General features: G+C 38.3%; 1 protein-coding gene across 1 annotated transcript; it reads left to right on the top strand.

Annotated features, from left to right (window-relative positions):
- Nucleotides 1-1,655: 1,655 nt before the first annotated feature.
- LOC307139260 (NLR family CARD domain-containing protein 3-like) lies at nt 1,656-25,932 on the top strand (the record flags this gene model as incomplete). The annotated part of the gene is made up of 8 exons (XM_079838148.1): nt 1,656-1,793; nt 1,869-2,006; nt 2,434-2,481; nt 7,595-9,407; nt 10,680-10,853; nt 19,941-20,114; nt 23,072-23,249; nt 25,912-25,932. The coding sequence occupies exons 1-8, from the start codon at nt 1,724-1,726 to the stop codon at nt 25,930-25,932; spliced, it is 2,616 nt and encodes an 871-aa protein (XP_079694274.1). The 5' UTR covers nt 1,656-1,723.
- Between the last annotated feature and the right edge of the window lie 2 nt (nt 25,933-25,934).

Genomic DNA, 25,934 nt, shown 5'->3' with positions numbered 1-25,934 from the left:
ACAGACAAGAGAAGGACAAATACTTCATATCATTATACTGAGATATCTCTCTTTATCTCTCTTCACTGTCTGTGGGTCACTGCTCGCATCATTTTCAAGACATTGACATTTGCGTTCTTCTTCAGAAGCCTGTGGTCGGGCTCATTTTCTTCACAAAGGCTGTTTTCTGTTCCACTAAATGAAAACTAGCAGGTTTCAGGGGTCCCGCATGGACTAATGCTTGTAAAATACACTTGTTAACTTCTAAATATTAGGGTTGTCAAAGTGGCTAAAACATTAATTCAAATGTATTTCTTAACATTAATATTCAAATGATCTTCTAAACTCAATTCTAAACACATACTTTGTTAGAGTAAAAAACTGTATTGTCTCCTAAGCCCACAAGAGGGCCCAATGAGCAAATATAAACCAGATCAAGCACCGCACCTTTTTATTGAAAACAATGAAATGACATGACTTTGTTAAAGTGCATAAAGTTTTAAGCAAACATTCATGAAGACATTTTTTTCCCCTAAATTTGCATCCAAACATATTGAAGTAACAAAGGTGCATCAGTAATATCACCAAACAAACGCTTCAACAGGCGGTGTATTATGATTCCTGTCTTGTGTTCCCCTGGTCTTATGTGGACTTTTATGTTATTTCCTGTTTTGTAGTTTTCTTGTTTATTTGAGTCTCAGTTCAGCTTTGTCTTGTTTCCCTGATCCGTTTGCCTGTGTATTTAAACCCTGTGTTCAGTCTTCTTCTTTGTCTGGTGTTGTCCTTCTATGGATGTTACGTGTGTGTGTGTGTGTGTGTGTGTGTGTGTGTGTGTGTGTGTGTGTGTGTGTGTGTGTGTGTGTGTGTGTGTGTGTGTGTGTGTGTGTGTGTGTGTGTGTGTGTGTGTGTGTGTGTGTGTGTGTGTGTGTGTGTGTGCGCTTGTTGTCAGTTTGGTTTGCCTTCCTTGACCGTGTCTGGATTCATCAGTTTTGCCTGGATTTACTTTTATTATGTTTGTTTGAATAAATCCTGAATCCTACTCTAGTTCCTCTGAAACAGCCACAGTAGCACAGCGTAATGTGTTATGTTAACACAAAACAACAAACTGTCATTCTGAAACTGTCCACTCATACAGATACTAGTGACAGGAAGATCAGATCAGTTCACTGCCTTGGATCTTTTAATCTCATTCAGCAAAATGGACTAATCTTTATTCGTTTAGTTCATGGTCTGAGTCATTCTGTCTTTTGTCATGTGTTGGGGAATTTTTCTAGCTTAAACTTTGTCATTGGGTATTTTGGGTGGTTGCTAGGGTGTTGCTATGTGATTGCTAAGGTACTCTAGGTGGTTTCTAGGATGTACTATGTACATAGTATATTAATGCACAAAGCACCACTTTCACACAAGTCACTTTCAAAGCAAGCAGCATTCTGTTGATCAATGTGATTAAATCATGTGAAAAATTATAAACCAATGTTATATATATATAACCACCAAACATTCCTCTGCATAAAGATGCAGATATGCATATGTACAGCTGTACAGTCTGTAATCTGGCCTTTTTTAATATAGTACATAGAATAATGCATCCATACAGAGACATTTAATATCTCATACTATATTTTGTAATTGCCACTTGCAGCTCTATTTTATTTACTTGTTTATTTTTCAAATAGTGGCTGGTAACAGTGGAGCTATTCACTGTTTTTCTTCATGTCCAACAGCAGTGAGTCAGTGAAGGACGATGGCATCTGTTGATCAGCATCATGTCACACTAGATGAGTTGGAGGAAGACCAGACGAAACAGCAGGACGGTAATGAAGAAAATAAGATCAGTAATGTTAAAGTTGTCATTCAGGAAATGTCATTAATCTCTGTCTCTATTCCAGTCGAGATGAGCAGCAGCGCTCACACTGAAGTCTGTGTTGATCTGAATGCTCAGCCGGGAGCAACTGTAAATGCTCCTGTACTCACTGGAAACACCATCACAGGCCCAGTGAATTTCAACATGTTCACTGCAGGAAACGGTACTGTCACTATAGCTGTGCTTACTGACACACACTGCTTATTAGCAGGCAGTTCATAGCTTGATTGAACCCTTTCCCTATTAAAGCTCATTTAAATATTAGATTTCTCTTACTCTTCAGTCAAGTAAGATTGCTTTTCTGTCCCTCTCACTCATAAATGGTTTGCGGCTGTGGGAAGAATCATCACACGAACAGAGTCATGTCCCAAATCTTCAATCTTTATTGAGCAATTTACACTATTTATTCTTTTCACAGAAAAAAAGGTGATTCGTGTAAGAGGCTTCTAAATCTCACAGTTCATTTTATCGTCATTTTGTTCATAGGAAGACTAGGAAGAATTGTAGCTGAAGATGTTTCAGCTACAATATTTTCTTTTGTGTATCCGTGTATATATATTTTTTACTTCCCTCCTTTTTTCTCCTCACAGAACCACAAAAAATCCAAGAGACAGCAGAGAAACACACAGAAGAGCAAGGTGCGGTTTTAACTGTTTTATTCTCTTACGGCTAGTTCACACTGGACCGACTGTCGGCAACAACAATAGACATGGTGTTGTTCTGTTAGGCTTCTATTGGTGTTGGTCTGTTTTTTTTCACCGTCTGAACAGGTTCTTTCACCGCTTGTCATGAGCAGGAACGTGATCAGGTGATTGATCAGCATCGGTCTGTGCAGTGTAAACTAGCCTGTTTAAAGTGTGATTTAAGTTATTTAAACAGGTCGGATGTATTTTGAATTTGGACACCAAACCAGGGGCCCTAATGGATAGAAAATCTGTGTGTTTCATCCAGAGTCGATGAACAGATGACTTATAAAACCACGTTTTTCACAATTTTCACTTTATATATCAAAGTTAGTGTAAGATTTTTTTCCATGCAGTGTTTGGACAGGTCAGGATGGGAGGGGGGTATTATTAATATTTTAATTAATATTTTAACTTGATCCTGATGATCTGAGTGATCTGTTGGGTTTGTATTCTATCAGCATATCTGCAATGTATTGAGGTCCTAGGCCATTAAGTGATTTATAAACCAGTAATAATACTTTAAAATCGATCCTAAATGTGACTGGAAGCCAGTGTAAAGACCTGAGGACTGGTGTGATATGGTCTTATGTTCTGGTTCTGCTCAGCATTCTGTATGAGCTGCAGCTGTCTAATGGGCTTTATGGGAAGGCTGGTGAGAAGACCATTACAATAGTCCACCCTACTGGTGATAAAAGCATGAACGAGTTTCCCTAGGTCTTGTCCGGAAACAAAGCATTTAATTCTTGATATATTTTTCAGATGATAGTAAGCTGATTTAGTTATTGCTTTGACATGACTACTGAAACTCAGGTATGACTCCAGAATCACACCCAGATTCCTGACCTGATCTTTAGTTGTTTGACCTCTAGCTTCAAGGTATGCGTTTACCTTGAGAATTTCATCTTTATTTCCAAATGCAATGACTTCGGTTTTGTCTTTGTTTAACTGAAGAAAGTTTTGGCACATCCAGTTGTTATCTTCATCAATGCATTTACACAGAGAGTCAATGGGGCTGTAGTCATTAGGTGATAGGGCTCAGTAGATCTGGGTGTCGTCTGCATTGATGTTTTGCCTGTATCAGTATTTAAGCAAATATAATTTATTATCTTTATGAGCGCTGTCTCTGTGCTGTGATGCGGTCAGAAACCAGATTGAAAACTGTCAAAGTATCCGTTTGAGAATTTGTTCAGCTGACTAAAAACAACATTTTCAATGATCTTGCCTATGAAGGGGAGATTTGAGATTGATCTGTAGTTGCTCAATATGGTGTTATCCAGATCAAAATGAAGTGAGTTTTTGCTTAGTTAGTTAGTTAGTTCACTTTATTGTCCCCAAGGGGAAATTCTGCTTAGGCCCAGTGCAGAGTTGCTTCATAAAGGTAGACCAGATCACTTAAAACAATCTATATTATCTGCCACAACAATGTATGATCTATTAAACCATAATTTATGATTTATTACACCAATTTATTGAAACACAGCAATTAATGAGATTAAAACCATGTTTTTACTCCAAACTTACTTTATATCACAAGTCAAATGTTATAAATAGCCAAGCCAACATGGTATAAATAACACAGATAAGCCATATATTGTCGCGATTGTGTGTTTATTATCTTAAAACGTGTCTATCTGCATGTTATTGCGATCTCTGGAAGCTGTTTATGTCAGAGAGAATGTCACATGCTATCTTCTTCATGCGTGCTATATATGGACTACATGTGCACGGAGCGCCCTCCGGCTGCCAGTATGAACTGAAAACACAACAGATTGAAATAACACTTCTCTGTATAGAAATTTTACACAGACATATGAGAATCTATCAATATTTCTCCTCATCTACACATTTTCGAACTAAAAGCCCTGAGGGATGTTGTTTTGTTGTGAGTCTTCATGAGGAGAATAGAGGAGTTTTTTATGAATGAGATCAGCTGACGCTCATATTACAATCAAAGGTAACGACGCGGTTTTCATATTTATAACTCCTGACACATATTAATAAATTACGCTCACTATATGACTTTGAAAAAAAACAAAGGTCAAAAATGGAAGCTTGAGTCTTAGATCTTTTAAATGATGTATAGTTTGTCAAGGTAATTACTTGCATCTGACAGTAATTTTGAGCTAATTTAAACAAAGAAAGCTTCAGTGCGTCCTCGTGCAGGTTTTTGCGTTTAATATTCACAGATGCTAACAGAGTAAACTTAGCCTACTTACACACAGCGGTGGAATCCGTTGCTTTCAGAAATTAACAGCTTTTCATGGAGAATTATTCCAGGATTATTAAACGCATCTCAAAACGATGTAGTTGAAGTAGGAATGCAGTACTTGATGTGTTAGTTTGAGCTGATGTGTGTGTGGGCGTCGTCTCCGGAGCCTCCGGAGTATTTGAATCTCAATAGAGCGCGTGCTTCGTGGGCGTAGTCGCATTAGTGTATAATGAGCCGCTCAGGAACGACTAACATCTCTCTGCTTTCAACCAGATTACATAAACACAGAATATTTGTTTTTTGATTTGGTTTACAGTGTTTAAAACCTGACATTTCAGCGTTTCTTTAGACATATGTCTCATGTTTGTGAGACAAGTATTCACTAAGCTAGAGGTCATTTTCTGAAGACTATCTGAATGAACGTCTTTGACAGAGAGGCTGCAGATCGCGCATCATGTTTGATTTCTTTATTCTGCAAAAAGCACAACAATTTGTTTTTGTTGTGACTGTAAACAAAAAAATAGAAACTTAACAGATTATAATGACACTTGCCTGAATGATAAAAAGCGACAGAGTTATTTGAGTCTCTTTGGCACTGAAAAGAAAATAAGCAAGCCAATCACGCCGGCGCGACGGCCGACTCGAGAGATTTAAACACACTTTTGAAAAATAAAGTGGGGAGTGTGTCAAGGGCGCAGGTTGATGTTTTGAGGTGCTGTACCGTTTCTTCTAAAATTTTACCATTTTACCAATGCTGAGCAGAACCACAACATATGACCATATCACACCAGTCCTCAGGTCTTTACACTGGCTTCCAGTTACATTTAGAATGGATTTTAAAGTATTATTACTGGTATATAAATCACTTAATGGCCTAGGAACTCAATACATTTCAGATATGCTGATAGAATACAAACCCATCAGATGACTCAGATCATCAGGATCAAGTCAGTTAGAAATACCAAGAGTTCACTCAAAGCAAGGAGAGTCTGCTTTAGCTCTTATGCCAGCCATAGCTGAACCAGCTTCCTGAACAGATCAGATGTTCCACTCAAGATAGGGGTTATACTATATATATATATATATATATATATATATATATATATATATATATATATATATATATATATCTTTTATTTATTTTTTATTTTTTTTTTATTCACTTTCGAATATTTTAATTCCATTTCTGTGTAAAGCACTTTGAATTGCCACTGTGTATGAAATATGCTATACAAATAAACTTGCCTTGCCTATCGCTTTTTACAATGCCGATTGTTTCAAAGCAGCGTCACAGTGTTAAACAGGAAAATAATGCAACAGAATTTGATTCGGCTGTACAGCCGCTCTGGAGAAAACAGTGAAGTTATCCAGCTCAGTTCAGTTCTCATATAGTGACAATGTGGTCAGATCAGTAACTTAGTTGAAAATGTATTTGAACATTTAGTTGAATATTTAGTTGAATACAGCTTGTCAAAAAATGTAGTGCTAGTAGAGTAAAAGTACCTGTCCTAAATACTACTCAAAATAGGAGTAAAAAGTAGCCCTTGTAAAAGAACTCAAGAGTAGTGAGTATTATGCTATTAATGCTCTTTTATGGAGTAAGAACAAAAAAACTAGAGATCACCAACAGTGTTTCAGTATTTCAATATTTAAGTTTTATTTTTGACTGCTAGCACTAAAAATACAGCCATGTAATATTTGAGAAAGCAACCAATAATCTGGTAACATTTATTACAACCATTCTGTAGAAGTTTTCTTGCAGTTAATTAAAAAGAATACACTTCAGAAAAAATAATTGAGTAACTCACAATTTTCACGATTTAAAAAAAAAACCTGATTTAAATATAAATCTGATGTTTTATGAAAGTTATTTGCTATATACATGGACAAACATTTTTAAATCGCCACGTAAGAACACATTACATTAAAATATGCACTTCAATAAGAAAACAGACAGAAAACAGATTAATACATTTATATGCTGAGCGAAATCGAGGTAAGGGACGAAAATCTAGCTGTGACGATCGTCTAATGCCTAATGCACTTTGAATCCTGACAAACAATCAAGCTAAATGAAGTGTTTCCAGCAGATGGCACCGCGAGCTCGTGCGGCGCTAACAGAATGCGTACCATTTGTGAGTGTATTAGAAAATGTTATATTCTGCAGTTTCTTTTTAGCAATTGTTTAAGGCAATTTCACGATTTCAGTCATCATAAAGTAACCAGCAACAACCCCCTTTCATAAAACGTGCATGCCTCTCACTCTAGGTTATCATGGTCACTATCATGGTTGATTTGACGAGAGTCACACGCGTGACCCATGGAGACACAGGACTGATTATTCGCCTTAGCCAATCATGTTGACAGGAAAAAAATAAACATAATGTAGCGAAGGCAGGTTTAGGGAAAATAGTGCAGTAAAAGTACCGATACAGCACTTAAAATGTACTCAAGTAAAAGTAAAAGTACACTGTTTTTAAACTACTTAATAAAGTACAAATCCTGAGAAAAACTACTCAATTACAGTAACGAGAGTATTTGTAATTTGTTACTTTACACCACTGTAAATTAGGCATTAAACAAAGGATATATGGATGCCTGGATGACAATTCTGATTTGAATGATTTGATTGAATTTCCTTGCATGAGTGTTATATATTTATCAAAATATGAATTAAATGGAAGATCTGAGGCATCGGGGCTGTATTACTTTCAACAGTAATTTAATTACAACATGTGAAATTAATTTTGATCAGATCATGCTGATGTGAAATCTTTGTAATGTTTCTTTTAAAAAAATGTATATGTTTTTGCTTTCCCTCATGTTTTATTTACTTACACCAATCTTTTATAACAGAGGATTTGATTCTGAAAAAAATATTGGGAACTCTCAAAACCAACATGGAGAAGAAAGCAAAGCATATTTTTGAATGCAAGAAAGAAAATGAAGTTCATCTGAAAGATGTTTACACAGAACTGTTCATCACAGAGGGAGATATGAAAGGTGTCAATCATCAACATGAGATTCTGAAGATTGATGATGCTTTCAAGAACAAACCAACACAGGACAAACCAATCAAATGCAATGATATATTTACATTATTAAGGAAAAACAATGAAGAAAAGATTGTGCTGACCAAGGGAGTCGCTGGCATCGGAAAAACAGTCTCTGTGCACAAGTTCATCCTGGACTGGGCAGAAGGAAAAGCCAATAAGGATATAGACTGTGTGTTCCTGCTTCCATTCCGAGAGATTAACAGCATTAAAGACAGAGAGTTCAATCTCCATGAGTTTCTGCTGAAATTTTATCCTGAATTGAAGGACCTTGAAAAGTCGAAGTTATATAAGGAATGTAAACTTGCGTTTATATTTGATGGACTTGATGAGAGTCGCCTGTGTTTGAATTTTCAAAGTGGAACATTGAACAATGTTGAGGAAAGATCACCTGTAGACGTGCTGTTCACAAGTCTGGTCAAAGGGAAGCTGCTTCCATCAGCGCTCGTCTGGGTGACCTCACGACCAGCAGCAGCCAATCAGATCGCTCCTCAGTATGTGGGTTTGTTCACAGAGGTGCGAGGATTCACTGACCAACAGAAGGAGGAGTACTTCACAAAAAGATTCTCAGAGACTCTGGCCTCCAGAATCATCTCACACATTAAGACGTCTCGTAGTCTCTACATCATGTGCCACATTCCCGTGTTCTGCTGGATCACGGCCACAGTACTTCAGAATATTCTCATCGAGAACACTACAGAGAACATCAGCACAACACTCACTGAAATGTACATCCACTTCCTGCTGATACAGATGGATGTGAAGAACCAGAAGTACGATGAACAAGAAGAAAGTGAATGTGCAAAGAACTTGCATTCAAACAGAGAAATAATTTTGAAGTTAGCCAAGCTAGCATTTGAACAGCTGAAGAAGGAAAACGTTGTGTTCTATGAGAAAGATCTGAAAGCATGTGGTATTAATGTGAGTGGAGACTTTGAGTTCACAGGAATGATTGCTGAGATCTTTAAGAAGGAAGATGGACTTCATGCGAAAAAGGTCTTCTGCTTTGTGCATCTGAGTGTTCAAGAGTTCCTCGCTGCAGTGCATGTGTTCCTCTGCTACCTGAACAAGGACATGCAGCAGCTAAAGTTTTTCTTTGAAGATTCACAAACTACAGCCGGAAAAACGCTTAAGTTCTTCTTTAGAAATGTCAAATTTCATGACTTAGCAAAGAGGGCCACTGACAAAGCAATGCAGAGTCAGAGAGGACATCTGGACCTGTTCCTGCGGTTTCTGATGGGAATTTCACTGGAATCCAGCCAAAAGCTGATCCAATGCCTGATCACACACACTAAAGACACCAGTGTGAGCATCAGAAAAATAAGTGCATACATTAAACAATTACAAAATAACCCCATCTCAGATGAAGCTTCAGTCAACCTATTCTACTGCTTACTTGAGCTCAAGGATCATTCATTATACGAGGAAATACAGAGATACCTCAGTTCAGATGCACATCCAGGAAGAGAACTCTCATCTTCAATGTGTTCAGTGCTGATCTGCGTACTGCTGATGTCAGAGAAGGTGCTGGACGAGTTCAACCCAAAGAGGTTCACATCATCACAAGCAGGCTACTCAAGACTCGTTCCAGCTGTGAGATGCTGCAGAAAAGCCATGTGAGTTATTTCACTGATCACTGTTTAATGAAAACTTTTATTCTACATCACTAAACAACTGAATGTCAACATGCTGTGTGAAATATCTGGCTGTCCTGATCAGTGTTGGGCACATTACTTTAAAAAAGTAATTAGTTATAGTTACTAGTTACTTCTTACAAATAGTAACTGAATTAGTAACTGAGTTACATAATTATTAAAGTAACTAATTACCAGGGAAAGTAACTACTGTTACCCCCCCCCCCCCCCCCAATGTTCAAATATGTCAAATAACTTGGATGCCCCCAATATTAGATGTTAAATGAATGAATTGGACACTAAATATAATAAATTACTATTATAAAACATTGTACATTAATGTAAACTTTTGTAATGTTGCTGTGGGACAATGTGAGAGACACCCATCAAACTCAATACATTATTGTAAATATTATCTGTAGGCCTACTATAGTGTAAATATTGTGTAAATATTATCAGTACTATACTACTCCTTTGGTAGTGGAGCTCACGTTATCACCTGGGTTTTTAGCCACTAATTTTGTGGCGGTATGATGATGTGAGGCTTCATTAGATTAGAATTACTTGCCACCGACGTGGAGAGACTCTTTCTTCCTGGGCATCAGTTGCACGTTACACGTTATAAACATTCTTATCTTTCACCTCAACGAGGGAAAAGTAGCGCTTATACTTTCAGTTTGTGAAAGCTACCTTTGAAGTCGTTGGACATGCCATCGCTGACTGTGCATATGCGTGTGCGTCATAGGTGTGTGTGTGTGTGTGTGTGTGTTTGTGTGTGAACCATAGACCGTAAAAAATAGGTGTGAACTCAACCTATCAACCTCAACCTTGTCTCCCACCCACCAATCATCATCAGTGATGTGTACAAAACACGCATGGCTGGTGCGCGCGCACACGCACACACACACACACACACACACACACACACACACACACACACACAAACACACAAGTTGCCGTCCGACTGACAGAGAGCCTGTTCGGATGAAAGCCGCTTCAGTGAGCTCAATTATAGCAACGCCGCATTTTTTTTCTCAGTAACACAAACAGCGTTGTAACGGGAGAAACAGTAATTCGTTTGATTACTCGTTACTGAAAAAATAATTCCGTTAGTAACTCGTTTACTACGTTTATCTATAACGCCGTTATTCCCATCACTGGTCCTGATTATGCAGGGTATCTTGTGCAGGGTATCTTGTCCAGCAAAACACTGAACATTAGAAAATAATCTGGGTAAATGTTCTGTTTTTGCAGATTTGTCGGCTGTGGTCTTGATGAAACATGCTGTGACATTGTGTCTTCAGCTCTCCAATCATCAAACTCCCACCTGAGAGAGCTGGACCTGAGTAGCAATCACCTGCAGGATTCAGGAGTGAAGCTACTCTCTGATGGACTGAAGAGTTTGCACTGTCAACTGAACATACTGAGGTTTGACATTCACAAATGTACTATGTTCACATATGTGGACAAATAGCTGTTTCATAACTGACTAGCAGATATTTTCCCCTGTCTATATTGGAGTATGAACACAAAGGAAAATGTTTGGAAGATTTTTTGTAACCAAGCAGATATTGGCCCCCATTGATCATATGATTTGTTTTAGTATGATAGTCAATGGTTGCAGAGATCTGCTTGGTTACATACATTCTTCCAAATATCTTCCTTAGTGTACAACAGAACAAATAAATGTATACAGGTTTGGAACAATTTGAGGGTGAGTAAATGATGACAGAATTTTCATTTTTTGTTGAACTATCCCTTAAGTTTCTTATGAACAGTTTGTTTCAATGAACATTGTTTCATGTCATAATAACACTTTAAACCATGTTTCGTTTCCTTTTTCATTTGATTATTACAGTAGCTTTATTTTCATTTCATCAATCAAATCCTCTGCACAGTGTTATTTAATATATCCTGGTTCTAGCTTCATTTTAGTAGGATAGATTCAGTGTTTTGATAACTTGAAAACTGCTGTGACTGGATCATTGAGTCAGTGAGTTGAACTGTATCACTTGCATTTATGTATGATTTGCTGCAGTGTTGAGCACAACTGCACAGATGAGTTATAAACTTAACTCTCAGGAGTTGTCCCTGAGGCTTTTTTGGGGCTTTAGATATGTTTTGACATGCATTTACATTTACATTTACATTTACATTTAGTCATTTAGCAGAGGCTTTTATCCAAAGCAACTAGAGCAGTCAAGGGCAACAATATGCAAGTGTTGCAACAAGTCTCAGTTAATCTAGCACAGAACAGAGTTTTTTTATTTTTTTATTTAAATAAATTAGACAGACAGAAAATGAATAGAATGATAAGTGCTATTCTTGATTGGTCAGGTGCTGCTGGAAGAGATGTGTCTTTAGATGTTTTTTGAAAATGGCTACAGACTCGGCCGCACGAATTGAGATAGACAGGTCATTCCACCAAGTGGGGGCGGTCCAGGAAAAGGTCCGTGAGAGCGATTTCATGCCTCTCTGGTATGGCACCACAAGGCGTCATTCACTGGCAGAACGTAAGTTCCTGGTGGGTGTGTAAATCTGAACAAGCGAGTTTAGATATATTGGTGCAGAGCCAGTGGTTGCTTTGAAGGCGAGCACCAGTGCCTTGAATTTGATGCGAGCGGCTATTGGTAGCCAGTGCAGACTGATGAAGAGAGATGTGATGTGTGCTCTCTTCGGCTCATTAAAGACCACCCTCGCCGCTGCATTCTGGATCAGTTGCAAGGGTTTGATAGTGCATGCCAGAAGGCCCGCTAGAAGAGCATTACAGTAGTCCTGTCTGGAGAGAACAAGAGCTTGTACCAGTAGTTGTGTGGCATGCTCTGATAGGAAGGGTCTAATCTTCCTAATGTTGAATAGTGCAAATCTGCAGGACCGGGTTGTTGCAGTAATGTGGTCAGTGAATTTTAGCTGATCATCAATCACAACCCCAAGGTTCCTGGATGGAGTTATGATTGATGAACCTAGCTGAATGGAGAGATTGTGGTGAGGTGGTGGGTTAGCTGAGACCACAAGCAGTAATGTCTTTGCAAGGTTGAGTTGCAGGTGATGTTCCTTCATCCAGGCAGAGATGTCTGTTAGGCAGGCAGCGATACGAACACCAACCATTGGATCATCTGGTTGAAATCAGAAGTAGAGTTGAGTGTCATCAGCATAGCAGTGATAGAAAAAGCCATGTTTTTGAATGACAGATCCCAATGATGACATGTAGATGGAGAAGAGAAGTGGTCCAAGCACTGAGCCCTGGGGAACGCCAGTGGCTAGATGATGTGACTTAGACACTTCACCACTCCATGACACACTGAAGGACCTACCTGAGACCTTGCCCTGACATTTGAGCTTATTTAAGTTCCTCATAACATTTTAATGGCTAAAGTCTAATTACAATCAAGCGTAGCATCAGTTCGAACCCCCCTACCTATGGGCATGGTACGTGTGTTGGGCATTGGCTGCGGCTGGATGCAACCGATTGGCGAGAGTATCCGCGTGCAGGCGGGGAGGAGCTGCAAACGGAGATGTGAAGTCGGACACTTTCTGCTTCCCATAGTGATGCTTGCACTGTGTTTGCATACTTTATCACAGCTGAAGTGAAATAAATGCAATATTTGTCAAACACACAGATGTTTCAGAGGCATTTTCGTTCAATACTTTATGAACTGCTTAATACAGCATCTGTTTGAACAAAAATAAAGTTCAACATATAAGCCTACACTATCAATGAAGTGGGGTCTACGTTTTTATTATTTTATTTTGATAAACATGACGATATAACATTGCGACTAAATGAAAAGCGGTTTTACCATTATAAATAAACTAATTTGTGAGCATTAGGCGAGGCAAGTTTATTTATATAGCACATTTCATACACAATGGCAATTCAAAGGGATTTACATAGAAAATGTATTAAAATATTGATAGAATAATCAAAAGCATAAGAAATAAAAATACCATGTATAAGAAAGAAAATAACAATACTAAATTTGGGGCTCCCCTGTCTGAACAGAAGAGTCAGAGACTTTCGGTTTGTGAGAGACACTAGTAGCAACCCGGCTTTCTAGTGACCTCCTGCCCCTCCAAGGACCTGGTGTTCCACACTCACGTCTGAGTGTCTACCGTCTCACTTCCCAACTCTCATAACTCTCCCAAACAGACAGCACTAACCAAAAATGAATAAAATCGTAACCAAAAATAAAAACAAGGTTAAATTAAAACAGTAACTAACCCTAACTCTCCTTGCTTTGAGTGAACCCTTGGTATTTCTAACTGACTTGATCCTGATGAACTGAGTGATCTGTTGGGTTTGTATTCTATCAGCATATCTGAAATGTATTTAGGTCCTAGGCCATTGAGTGATTTATAAACAAGTAACAGTACTTTATAATCAATCCTAAATGCAACTGGAAGGCAGTGTAAAGACCTGAGGACTGGTGTGATATGGTCATATTTTCTGGTTCTGCTCAGAATCCTGGCAGCAGTGTTCTGTATGAGCTGCAGCTGTCTAATGGTCTTTTTGGGAAGGCCGGTGAGAAAACCATTAAGTCAAGTCCACTTTATTTATATAGCGCTTTTAACAATGCAGATTGTTTCAAAGCAGCTTTACAGTTTTAAACAGGAAAATAATGCAGCATAATTTTATTTAGCCGTCTAGCCATTCTGGAGAAAATGGTTATGTCATCAGTTAATTTCATTTATCATACAATGAAAGTGTGGGCTTTATATCAGTACTTAGATCAGTAATCACTGAATTACTGGGGGCAGTTCTCCTCTGGCCAATTAACAAGCAGTGTATGATTATTATTATGGAAACTTTACAGGTCAGAGGTCATAATAGATCGGAATATTCTAAGGATCACGACGTAACACGCCAGAGACGGTTTATTGAGGCTGATGTGTTGATTAAATAATTACTAAAGTGCAATATTCAAAAGATCGGAGGCAACACGCTGGAGATGGGTTTATTGAGGATGACATATCGATTTAAGTATTATTAAATTGTAATATTCGAACAATCGGAGTCATCACACCGGAGACGGGTTTATTTAACAATGCCGTGTCGATGATGCAATTTCAGGGGAGTCTAATTGACACGGTCTCTGCAGACAATTTAGGGTCCTGCGTTGGTCTTCTCTGGGCGCAGGTCCACCATCTGATCTGGATACGGCCCGGATCCGGCTGACTGCAGTAAACCTTGGGATAAAACAGAGAGACTAACATTAGCGTAGATGCCATTCTTCTGATGATGTCACGAGTACATCAGGTGTTATGGGAAGTGTTCCCGGTTCCGGCTGACCTAGTTAATGCAGCCTAACAATCATTTCATTGAAAAAGTGTTTTATGTGTATGCCACAGTAAAGAGATGTGTTTTTAGTCTAGATTTAAACTGACAGAGTGTGTCTGCTTCCCGTACAATGTTAGGAAGACTGTTCCAGAGATTAGGAGCTAAACAGGAAAAGGATTGACCGCCTGCAGTTGATTTGGATATTTTCGGTATTATCAACTGGCCAGAATTTTGAGAGCGCAGTAGACGTGATGGAGTATAATATGTTAAGAGCTCGCTCAAGAATTGGGGAGCTAAACCATTTAGTGCTTTGTAACTAATAAACAAGATTTTAAAATGTATGCAATGTTTAATAGGCAGCCAGTGCAGTGTTGACAGAACTGGGCTAATATGGTCATACTTCCTGGTTCTAGTAAGAACTGGAGCTGCTGCGTTTTGGACCAGCTGGAGTTTATTTATTAAGCGAGCAGGGCAACCACCCAGTAGAGCATTACAACAATCTAACCTTGAGGTCATGAACGCATGAACTAACTGTTCAGCATTTTGCATTGAGAGCATGTGCTGTAATTTAGATATATTTTTAAGATGGTAGAATGCAGTTTTACAGATGCTAGAAACGTGGCTTTCAAACGAAAGATTGGTAACAAAGAGCACACCCAGGTTCCTCACTGACCACGAGGACTGGACAGAGCATCAAGTGTTAGAAAGTATTCTAGGTTACTACTTGTGGAGCTTTTTTGTCCAATAATTAAAAATTCAGATTTTCTGAATTGAGTTGCAGGAAATTACTGGTCATCCAATGTTTTATATCAACTATGCATTCCGTTAATCTTGTGAATTGGTAAGTTTCTTCAGGGCGTGAAGAAATATAGAGCTGAGTATCGTCAGCATAACAATGAAAACTAACGCCATGCTTCCTAATGATATCTCCCAGTGGTAGCATGTACAGGGTGAAGAGCAGCGGTCCTAGCACTGAGCCCTGCGGTACTCCAGACTGAACTTGTGATCGGTGGGACATCTCTTCATTTACTGCTACAAACTGATAACGGTCACATAGGTATGATTTAAACCATGACAAAGCAATTCCACTAATACCTACATCATTTTCGAGTCTATTCAAAAGAATGTTGTGGTCGATAGTATCGAATGCAGTGCTAAGATCGAGTAACACTAATAGAGAGATACAGCCACGATCGGATGATAAGAGTAAATCATGTGTAACTCTAATGAGAGCAGTCTTAGTACTATGATACGTTCTAAATCCTGACTGGAAATCCTCACAGATACCATTTCTTTCTAAAAAGGAACATAATTGTGAATACACTGCCTTTTCAAGTATTTTTTTAATGCACTTCAAATAAGCATGTTGGGAATACAAATGTATTATAAGCATACTACTTGAATTTCAATTATATTTTTTAATATATTTAATAGTATGACTTTTTCACCTGGGACGGAATGCATAGCTGATATAAAACATTGGATGACCAGTAATTTCCTGCAAATCAATTCAGAAAAAAACTGAATTTAATTATTGGACAAAAAAGCTCCACAAGTAGTAACCTAAAATACTGTCTAACACTTGATGGCTGCTCTGTCAAGTCCTCGTGGTCAGTGAGGAACCTGGGTGTGCTCTTTGATACCAATCTTTCGTTTGAAAGCCATGTTTCTAGCATCTGTAAAACTGCATTCTACCATCTTAAAAATATATCTAAATTACAGCACATGCTTTCAATGCCAAATGCTGAGCAGTTAGTTGATGCGTTCATGAGCTCTAGATTATTGTAATGCTCTACTGGGTGGTTGCCCTGCTCGCTTAATAAATAAACTCCAGCTGGTCCGAAACGCAGCAGCTCAAGTTCTTACTAGAACCAGGAAGTGTGACCATATTAGCCCAGTTCTGTCAACACTGCACTGGCTCCCTATTAAACATTGCATACATTTTAAAATCTTGCTTATTACTTACAAAGCACTAAATGGTTTATCTGCAGACTTGAGCAAGCTCTTAACACATTATACTCCATCACGTCTACTGCGCTCTCTAAACTCTGGCCAGTTGATCATACCGAGAATATCCAAATCAACTGCAGGCGGTCGATCCTTTTCCTATTTAGCTCCTAAACTCTGGAACAGTCTTCCTAGCATTGTTCGTGAAAGCAGACACACTCTGTCAGTTTAAATCTAGACTAAAAACACATCTCTTTACTATGGCATACACATAAAACACTTTTTAAATTAAATGATTGTTAGGCTGCATTAACTAGGTCAGCCGGAACCGGGAACACTTCCCATAACACCTGATGTACTCATGACATCATCAGAAGAATGGCATCTACGCTAATGATAGTCTCTCTGTTTATCCGGAGGTTTACTGAGCTAATGACATCACCATTTTCTCCGGAGCGGCTGTACAGCCGAATCAAATTCTGTGTCATTATTTTCCTGTTTAACACTGTAAAGCTGCTTTGGAACAATCTGCATTGTAAAAGCGCTGTATAAATAAAGTTGACTTGACTTGACTTCAAAAGAGAGGGGTGAGGGGTGGATGGGTGTAATTCACAACCTCACCTCTAGATGCCACTAAAACTTACACACTGCACCTTTAATAACAAACAATTAGAAACAAAATAAATGTAATTGTGTATAATTTCAATTTAAGTAAACATGTAAGCTTTAATTCCAAAAGATTATATTTCACATCTACATTTACTTAAATTTAGGGCCACTCATTTTTTAAAGCCTCACTGAAGTGCCGCATTATTCAATGTGGTGATGTCATTTCCACTGAAACAGGAAGTCAGATAATGTCTACTAGATTTCCCTTCTGACTTAATATTGATCTGTTAGAGTAAAACAGTGATGATCATAATAATGCTAATGCACTGTAAAGAGCTCATCTCTTCTCATCAGGGTTGTTTGTAATGCAGAGGCTGTCTAACCGCTTGTGTTGTTTGATCCCCATATTGCTTTAAAATACAGCATTTTGTGTAAAATTCAAATGGGTTGAATGATGATGATGATATATGATATGACACACTGTGCTATCTCTGTCTCTGACTCGTGTGTCACTGATGTGAAACCACACTTCAGTCTCTCTAATGGAAAGCATATTTACTGTCTGAATTGTTCACTGTCCTCTATATAGTGCACTATATATGCCATTCACTGTATATGAAATAGTGAATGAGTGAACGAGTGACCGATTTCAGATGCAGTCAGCGTCTGTTATCATTTACGAGGCGGGAAGCTTCAGATTCTAGTGCAGGATGATGTCATGAACATCTTTCATTCGTATTGGTGGTAGAGAGATTGTGTCAAAATTAGGGATGCGCGATATTGGATTTTTGCCGATATCCGATATGCCGATATTTTTCAACTCATTTTGGCCATTGCCGATATACGTTTATTTTTTCCCTTTGTTTGGAAACAACACCATTTTGAGCAAAAAAGTTTTTTTTGATTGTGGTTTCAGATTTCTGAGGTCTCCTTACTAAAAGGATACTTGTTAAAGATAAATACATGTTAATAAAGTTCTTATAATAAGAGTATATTAAAAGCTCTGAAAATAACAATAATAGTCAGTGATCTTTCACCCCAGACAGATGCAGGTGTACCTAAATACTGTATTTTTGGATGTGACGTTTGTGCACAGGAAGTGGGGGTGCCATGTCTTCAGCTGATGCCGTCTTTAGCTTCAGCTGCAAATAAAACATTCTACAATTATTTTAGAGCTTCTTGAATGAAAGCATCCATTTCATAAAAATCTTATAACAGATGAATAAACTGTATATAAAAGTATTTTTTCTTCCCAACGCCATCCGAAACGCAGAATCATTGACAACATTCAAAAGTCAACTAAAATCTCTTCCGTGAGCACTTAACCTCATAGAAAAAAAAAAACGTTCCTTTCCTCTTTCTCCTCCTTTTTTCCCTACTCTAGCCTGTGCTACAATGAGAAATGTACACGGTCTCAGTATTTCAGGCAGTTGTTGCGCTTACTCGACTCTTCATGACCAATCGCTTCCTGTCCCCCCAAGTTGTAAGTCGCTTTGGATAAAAGCGTCTGCTAAATGCATAAATGTAAATGTAATGTATTTAATTCACAAGTGTCATGCTTGTGATTTATGACATCATTACTGCTTTATTTATTCAGAATAAGAAGTAATTTCAATTTATTTGTGTATTCTACTTTTCATTTTATTACTGTAACAACAGCGCTAAACCCCACTACATATACATATAACATTCTAGAGGCGGGCACTAGGACCTGGAGGAGCTTCTGCTGTTGTGGAGGCTGCAGAAGGAGAGTTGGGAGACGCGATTGGGCTAGTTTTGTTATGAAAACCTGGCAACCCTGCGTTGCGTTGATTTGCCCAGTGAGCAAACCACAGGGTGATGTTGACATGAAAGAACCAGTCTTCAAGTTCCTGTTTAACACTGTGAAGCTGCTTTGAAACAATCTGCATTGTTAAAAGCGCAATATAAATAAAGTTGACTTGGCTTGACTGAAGTTCATTTGTAAACTAGAACTTTGACACTTCTGAGATGAAAAATACTGTTGTAGAGAATTCCAAATATGACTTTCAAATGATGGATTGATGAATGACTGTCTGGAAAAAATGCTTTAAAAGCTCAGTTTGATCATCACAGATCTGAGCTATTGTCTTTTCTCTTTCTGTCTTCAGTCTGAGTGAATGCAGTATTACAGAGAAACAGTGTCTCATTCTGACTTCAGCTCTGAGATCAAACCCATCACACCTGAGAGAGCTGAACCTGAGCGGGAATAAACTAGGAGACTCTGGAGTGAAGCCCTTATGTGCCGTACTGGAGGATTCTCACTGTAAACTGGAGAGATTGAGGTGAAGAACTCAATATCTCATGAATAGCCTGAGTTCACACTACATTTATGAAGATGCTATAACTTTACAGAATAAAGAGTTTTCTCATTTCTCTCAATTTAGGTTAATCTGCTGTGATATTACAGATGAAGGCTGTTCTGCTGTGACTTCAGCTCTGAGCTCAAACCCATCACACCTGAGAGAGCTGGACCTGAGCGGGAATAAACTAGGAGACTCTGGAGTGAAGCCCTTATGTGCCATACTGGAGGATTCTCACTGTAAACTGGAGAGATTAAGGTGAGGAACTCAATATCTCATGAATAGCCTGAGTTCACACTACATTTATGAAGGTCCTATAACTTTACAGAACAAAGAGTTTTCTCACTTCTCTCAATGTAGGTTAATCTGCTGTGATATGACAGATGAAGGTTGTTCTGCTGTGACTTCAGCTCCGAGATCAAACCCATCACACCTGAGAGAGCTGGACCTGAGCGGGAATAAACTAGGAGACTCTGGAGTGAGAAACCTCAGCGATCTACTGATGAACCCACAATCACAGCTGGAGAAACTACAGTCAGTATCATTATACTGTACAGTTACAGTGAGATTACAGTTCACTGTTTAGTTTAAGACAACTGGACACAAGTCACATCATTTACACTGAAGCATTGCATCTGCTGGTCTTTGCCATTGGTCACAATTAAAAATATAGCTGCAAGCAGCAATACCGGGGCCAAGCGCAAAGAAGAAGACAAGACATGTCAAAATGGCTGGCAGTGTCAGATCAACTGGAGCAATGAGCAATTAATCACGTTTTAAGATGATTTTAGGCAAAAGGCTGAAAAATGCATTGTAGTTTGAGAGTGTCAGACCAACTGCAACAATGAACAATTATAGAGTTTAAGAAGATTAGGCAAAATGGCTGAAATATCATATATTGAGTCACTGATGATGTAAGTTAATGGTTTATCACTTTTGACCAATAGGTGGCACAGTTACGAAATTGATGTGGTGTGGTCAGAATAAGGGAACAATGACACATGCAAAGTTTGATGCCAATATGTCAAAGCATTGTAGAGATAAAGCCTCAAGAGTCATTTTGGCATCATGCCTCATCTTCGTCGCTGCGGTTTACAAAAACGATTTCATCTATTGATGCAAAATCCCTAACTTTGTGTTGACACAGTCTGAAGATGATACGATTCGATTTTGGTGGAAATTGGACAAACGGTCTAGGATGAGTTTGAAAAAGTAGGTTTTGATCCAATAAGAACATTGAGGACAGGATGTTAGTATTTATGTTCTCGGCATCAGCCAATAAATGTATTATGACCAGTTTCATTAAACTAGGCTAATTTAATCAAAAGTTATTAGCATTTTCGTAAATTTTGTTATAACCTTTGACCACAAGGTGCCACTGCCCCCAAACTTTTTGAGTACCTTCAAAGCATGGTGCGGAAGACATATGGCAAGTTTCGTAACGATAGACTAATGCATTTGTAAAATACAGCATTTTAGCACATAATTCAAAATGGCCGACAGCCAAAATGGCCGATATGGTAAAATTGAGTATATGACGACTCGGCATGCCGTCTTGAATCTAACGAGACAACTTTTATGATTTTTGGACAAACGGTTCAAAAGTTATAAGCAAAAATAGCCATTTTTTATCTCCGGACCAGTAGGTGGCGCTGCGCCGAAACGTTGCATGTTGCCTCAGGTCATGCTTGTGATGACATATACCAAGATTGGTTTGAATACGATAAAGCGTTGCAGAGATATAGCCTTATGAGTGTTTTTGCAACCGCTACGCAAAATTTGTGTGCGCGTTTATCAAAAACTATTTGACAAATCAACTTGATTTGCAAGATTTTTTGTCAGCATGATCTGAAGATGATCTGGTTCAATTTTCGTGCAAATCGGATGAACCGTCTAGAACGAGTTTGCAAAAGTAGATTTTTCGGTTAATTGAAAATGGCGGGAAAATTATCATGACCGAAAATGACGTCATAGGGTGCAATTGAATCGGCATGAGCCAATGAATGTATTATGACCAGTTTAATTAAACTAAGCTAATTTAATCAAAAGTTATTAGCATTTTTGTAAATTTTGCTATAACCTTTGACCACAAGGTGGCACTGCCCCAAAACTTTTTCAGTACCTTCAAAGCATGGTGCGGAAGACACATACCAAGTTTCGTAACGATAGACTAATGAGTTTGTAAAATACAGCATTTTAGCACATAATTCAAAATGGCCGACAGCCAAAATGGCCGATATGGTAAAATTGAATATCAGACGACTCGGCATGCTGTCCTGAATCTAACGAGACAACTTTTATGATTTTTGGACAAACGGTTCAAAAGTTATAAGCAAAAATAGCCATTTTTTGTATCTCCGGACCAGTAGGTGGCGCTGCGCCGAAACGCTGCATGTTGCCTTAGGTCATGCTTGTGATGACATATACCAAGTTTGGTTTGAATATGTTAAAGCGTTGCAGCGATATTACCTTAAGTGTGTTTTTGCAAGCGTTACATAAAATTAGTTTGCGCGTTTATCAAAAACGATTTGACGAATCAACTTGATTTGTAAGATTTTTTGTAAGCATAGTGTGAAGATGATCTGGTTCAATTTTCGTGCAAATCGGATGAACCGTCTAGGACGGTTTTAATTGAAAATGGCGGGAAAATTATTATGACGGAAAATGACGTCATAGGGATCGAATCGGCTTGAGCCAATGAATCAGAGGAAAAAATAATTTTGTTTCTAGCCCTTATGGTTCAAAAGTTATTAGCATAAACATGAGTCCAATTTTGGACTGATGGTGGCGCTAGAGGGATTTAGTTAGAAACTCAAAATTTGCTATGGTGACATTTCAGACTGTCCTCAATTAGTGTGCCAAATTTCACAACTTTTTACCATACGGTTCTATGGGCTGCCATAGACTTTGTGGCGGAAGAAGATGAATAATAATAATAATAGGAACGGGAACGGTTTCAATAGGTGCCTTCACACCTTCTGTGCTTGGCCCCTAATTAAGCGTCTTGAGTAAATAATTTCATTTAAAGTATTTGAAACAATGAACTGATTGTGTACATGTTGTTCTGCAGAAATATCATGAGATTGGCATCTGCTGCTACAATAAACAAAAGAGACAAAAATAAATAGTTTAAATGTTTTAAAAAAGAAACAGAAGAAACATCAGTTTCCAGCACACAGAACTAGTGACACAATTACAAGCAGATAATGGGAACTATAGACTTTTTTTTCCAACTTTATTTATATAGCGCTTTTTACAATGTAGATTGTTTCAAAGCAGCTTCGCAGTGTCAAACAGGAAAATAATGACACAGAATTTGATTCAGCCGCTCTGGAGAAAACGGTGATGTCATCAACTCATTTAAATTATCATACAGTGAAAGTGTGGGCTTTAGATCAGGGATTTACTTGAAAATTTAGTGACCACTGTATGTCTTTAGCTCAGATCTGTGATGATGATCTTATTATTGTCTTTTCTGTTTCTGTCTTCAGTCTGAGTGATTGCAGAATTACAGAGGAACAGTGTCTCATCCTGACTTCAGCTCTGAGCTCAAACCCATCACACCTGAGAGAGCTGAACCTGAGCGGGAATAAACTAGGAGACTCTGGAGTGAGAAACCTCAGTGATCTACTGATGAACCCACAATCACAGCTGGAGAAACTACAGTCAGTATCATTATACTGTACAGTTACAGTGAGATTACAGTTCACTGTTTAGTTCAAGACAACTGGACACAAGTCACATAATTTATACTGAAGCATTGCATCTGCTGGTCTTTGCCATTGGTCACAATTAAAATTAGGTGTCTTGAGGAAATAATTTCATTTAAAGTATTCGAAACAATGAACTGATTGTGTACATATTGTTCTGCAGAAATATCATGAGATTTGAATCTGCTGCTACAATAAACAAAAGAGACAAAAAATAAATAGTTTTAAAGTTTTAAAAAAGAAAGAGAAGAAACATCAGTTTCCAGCACACAGAACTAGTGACACGATTACAAGCAGATTATGGGAACTATAGACTATATGACCACTGTATGTCTTTAATAAGATCATCATCACAGATCTGAGCTATTGTCTTTTCTCTTTCTGTCTTCAGTCTGTGGAGATGCAGTATTACAGAGAAACAGTGTCTCATCCTGACTTCAGCTCTGAGATCAAACCCATCACACCTGAGAGAGCTGGACCTGAGCGGGCATAAACTAAGAGTCTCTGGAGTGAGAAACCTCAGTGATCTACTGATGAACCCACAATCACAGCTGGAGAAACTACAGTCAGTATCATTATACTGTACAGTTACAGTGTGATTACAGTTCACTGTTTAGTTCAAGACAACTGGACACAAGTCACATCATTTACACTGAAGCATTGCATCTGCTGGTCTTTGTCATTGGTCACAATTAAAATTAGGCGTCTTGAGTAAATAATTTATTTTAAAGTATTTGAAACAATGAACTGATTGTGTACATGTTGTTCTGCAGAAATATCATCAGATTTGAATCTGCTGCTACAATAAACAAAAGAGACAAAAAGAAATAGTTTAAATGTTTTAAAAAAGAAACAGAAGAAACATCAGTTTCCAGCACACAGAACTAGTGACACGATTACAAGCAGATTATGGGAACTATAGACTTTTTTTTCCAACTTTATTTATATAGCGCTTTTTACAATGTAGATTGTTTCAAAGCAGCTTCGCAGTGTCAAACAGGAAAATAATGACACAGAATTTGATTCAGCCGCTCTGGAGAAAACGGTGATGTCATCAACTCATTTAAATTATCATACAGTGACAGTGTGGGCTTTAGATCAGGGATTTACTTGAAAATTTAGTGACCACTGTATGTCTTTAGCTCAGATCTGTGATGATGATCTTATTATTGTCTTTTCTCTTTCTGTCTTCAGTCTGAGTGATTGCAGTATTCCAGAGGAACAGTGTCTCATCCTGACTTCAGCTCTGAGATCAAACCCATCACACCTGAGAGAGCTGGACCTGACTGAGAATGAACTAGGAGATTCAGGAGTGAAGCCCTTATGTGCCGTACTGGAGGATTCTCACTGTAAACTGGAGAGATTGAGGTGAAGAACTCAATATCTCATGAATAGCCTGAGTTCACACTACATTTATGAAGATGCTATAACTTTACAGAATAAAGAGTTTTCTCATCTCTCTCAATGTAGGTTAAGATTCTGTGATATGACAGATGAAGGTTGTTCTGCTGTGACTTCAGCTCTGAGCTCAAACCCATCACACCTGAGAGAGCTGGACCTGAGCGGGCATAAACTAAGAGTCTCTGGAGTGAGAAACCTCAGTGATCTACTGATGAACCCACAATCACAGCTGGAGAAACTACAGTCAGTATCATTATACTGTACAGTTACAGTGAGATTACAGTTCACTGTTTAGTTCAAGACAACTGGACACGAGTCACATCATTTACACTGAAGCATTGCATCTGCTGGTCTTTGTCATTGGTCACAATTAAAATTAGGCGTCTTGAGTAAATAATCACACCCACCAGGAGCTTACGTTCTGCCAGTGAATGACGCCTTGTGGTGCCATACCAAAGAGGCATGAAATCGCTCTCACAGACCTTTTCCTGGACCGCCCCCACTTGGTGAAATGACCTGCCTATCTCAATTCGTGCGGCCGAGTCAGTAGCCATTTTCAAAAAACGTCTAAAGACACATCTCTTCCAGCAGCACCTGACCAATCAAGAATAGCACTTATCATTCTATTCATTTTCTGTCTGTCTAATTCATTTATATATAAAACATTTTTTTTAAATTCTGTCCTATGTGTTCTGTGCTAGATTAACTGAGACTTTTTACAGCATTTACATACTGTTGCCCTTGACTATTCTAGTTGCTTCTATTGCCCTCATTTGTAAGTCGCTTTGGATAAAAGCGTCTGCTAAATGACTAAATGTAAATGTAATTTCATTTAAAGGGCACCTATTATGCCCCTTTTTACAAGATGTAATATAAGTCCCAGGTGTCCCCAGAGTGTGTCTGAAGTTTCAGATTAAAGTTCCTAATAGATCTCAATATACCTTTTTTTAAATAGCAATTTTTGGGTTTGAGAAAAATTAGCGGTTCTGCAGAAATATCATGAGATTTGAATCTGCTGCTACAATAAACAAAAGAGACAAAAAAGAAATAGTTTAAAAGTTTTAAAAAAGAAAGAGAAGAAACATCAGTTTCCAGCACACAGAACTAGAGACACGATTACAAGCAGATTATGGGAACTATAGACTATATGACCACTGGATGTCTTTAATAAGATCATCATCACAGATCTGAGCTGTTGTCTTTTCTCTTTCTGTCTTCAGTCTGAGTGTCTGCAGTATTAGAG

This window comes from Gobio gobio (genome assembly GCF_949357685.1).
Source record: "Gobio gobio genome assembly, chromosome: 15".
Taxonomy (NCBI): Eukaryota; Metazoa; Chordata; class Actinopteri; order Cypriniformes; family Gobionidae; genus Gobio; species Gobio gobio.
The sequence above is the reverse complement of the archived record's forward strand: the minus strand, read 5'-3'. Positions and strand labels throughout refer to the sequence as shown.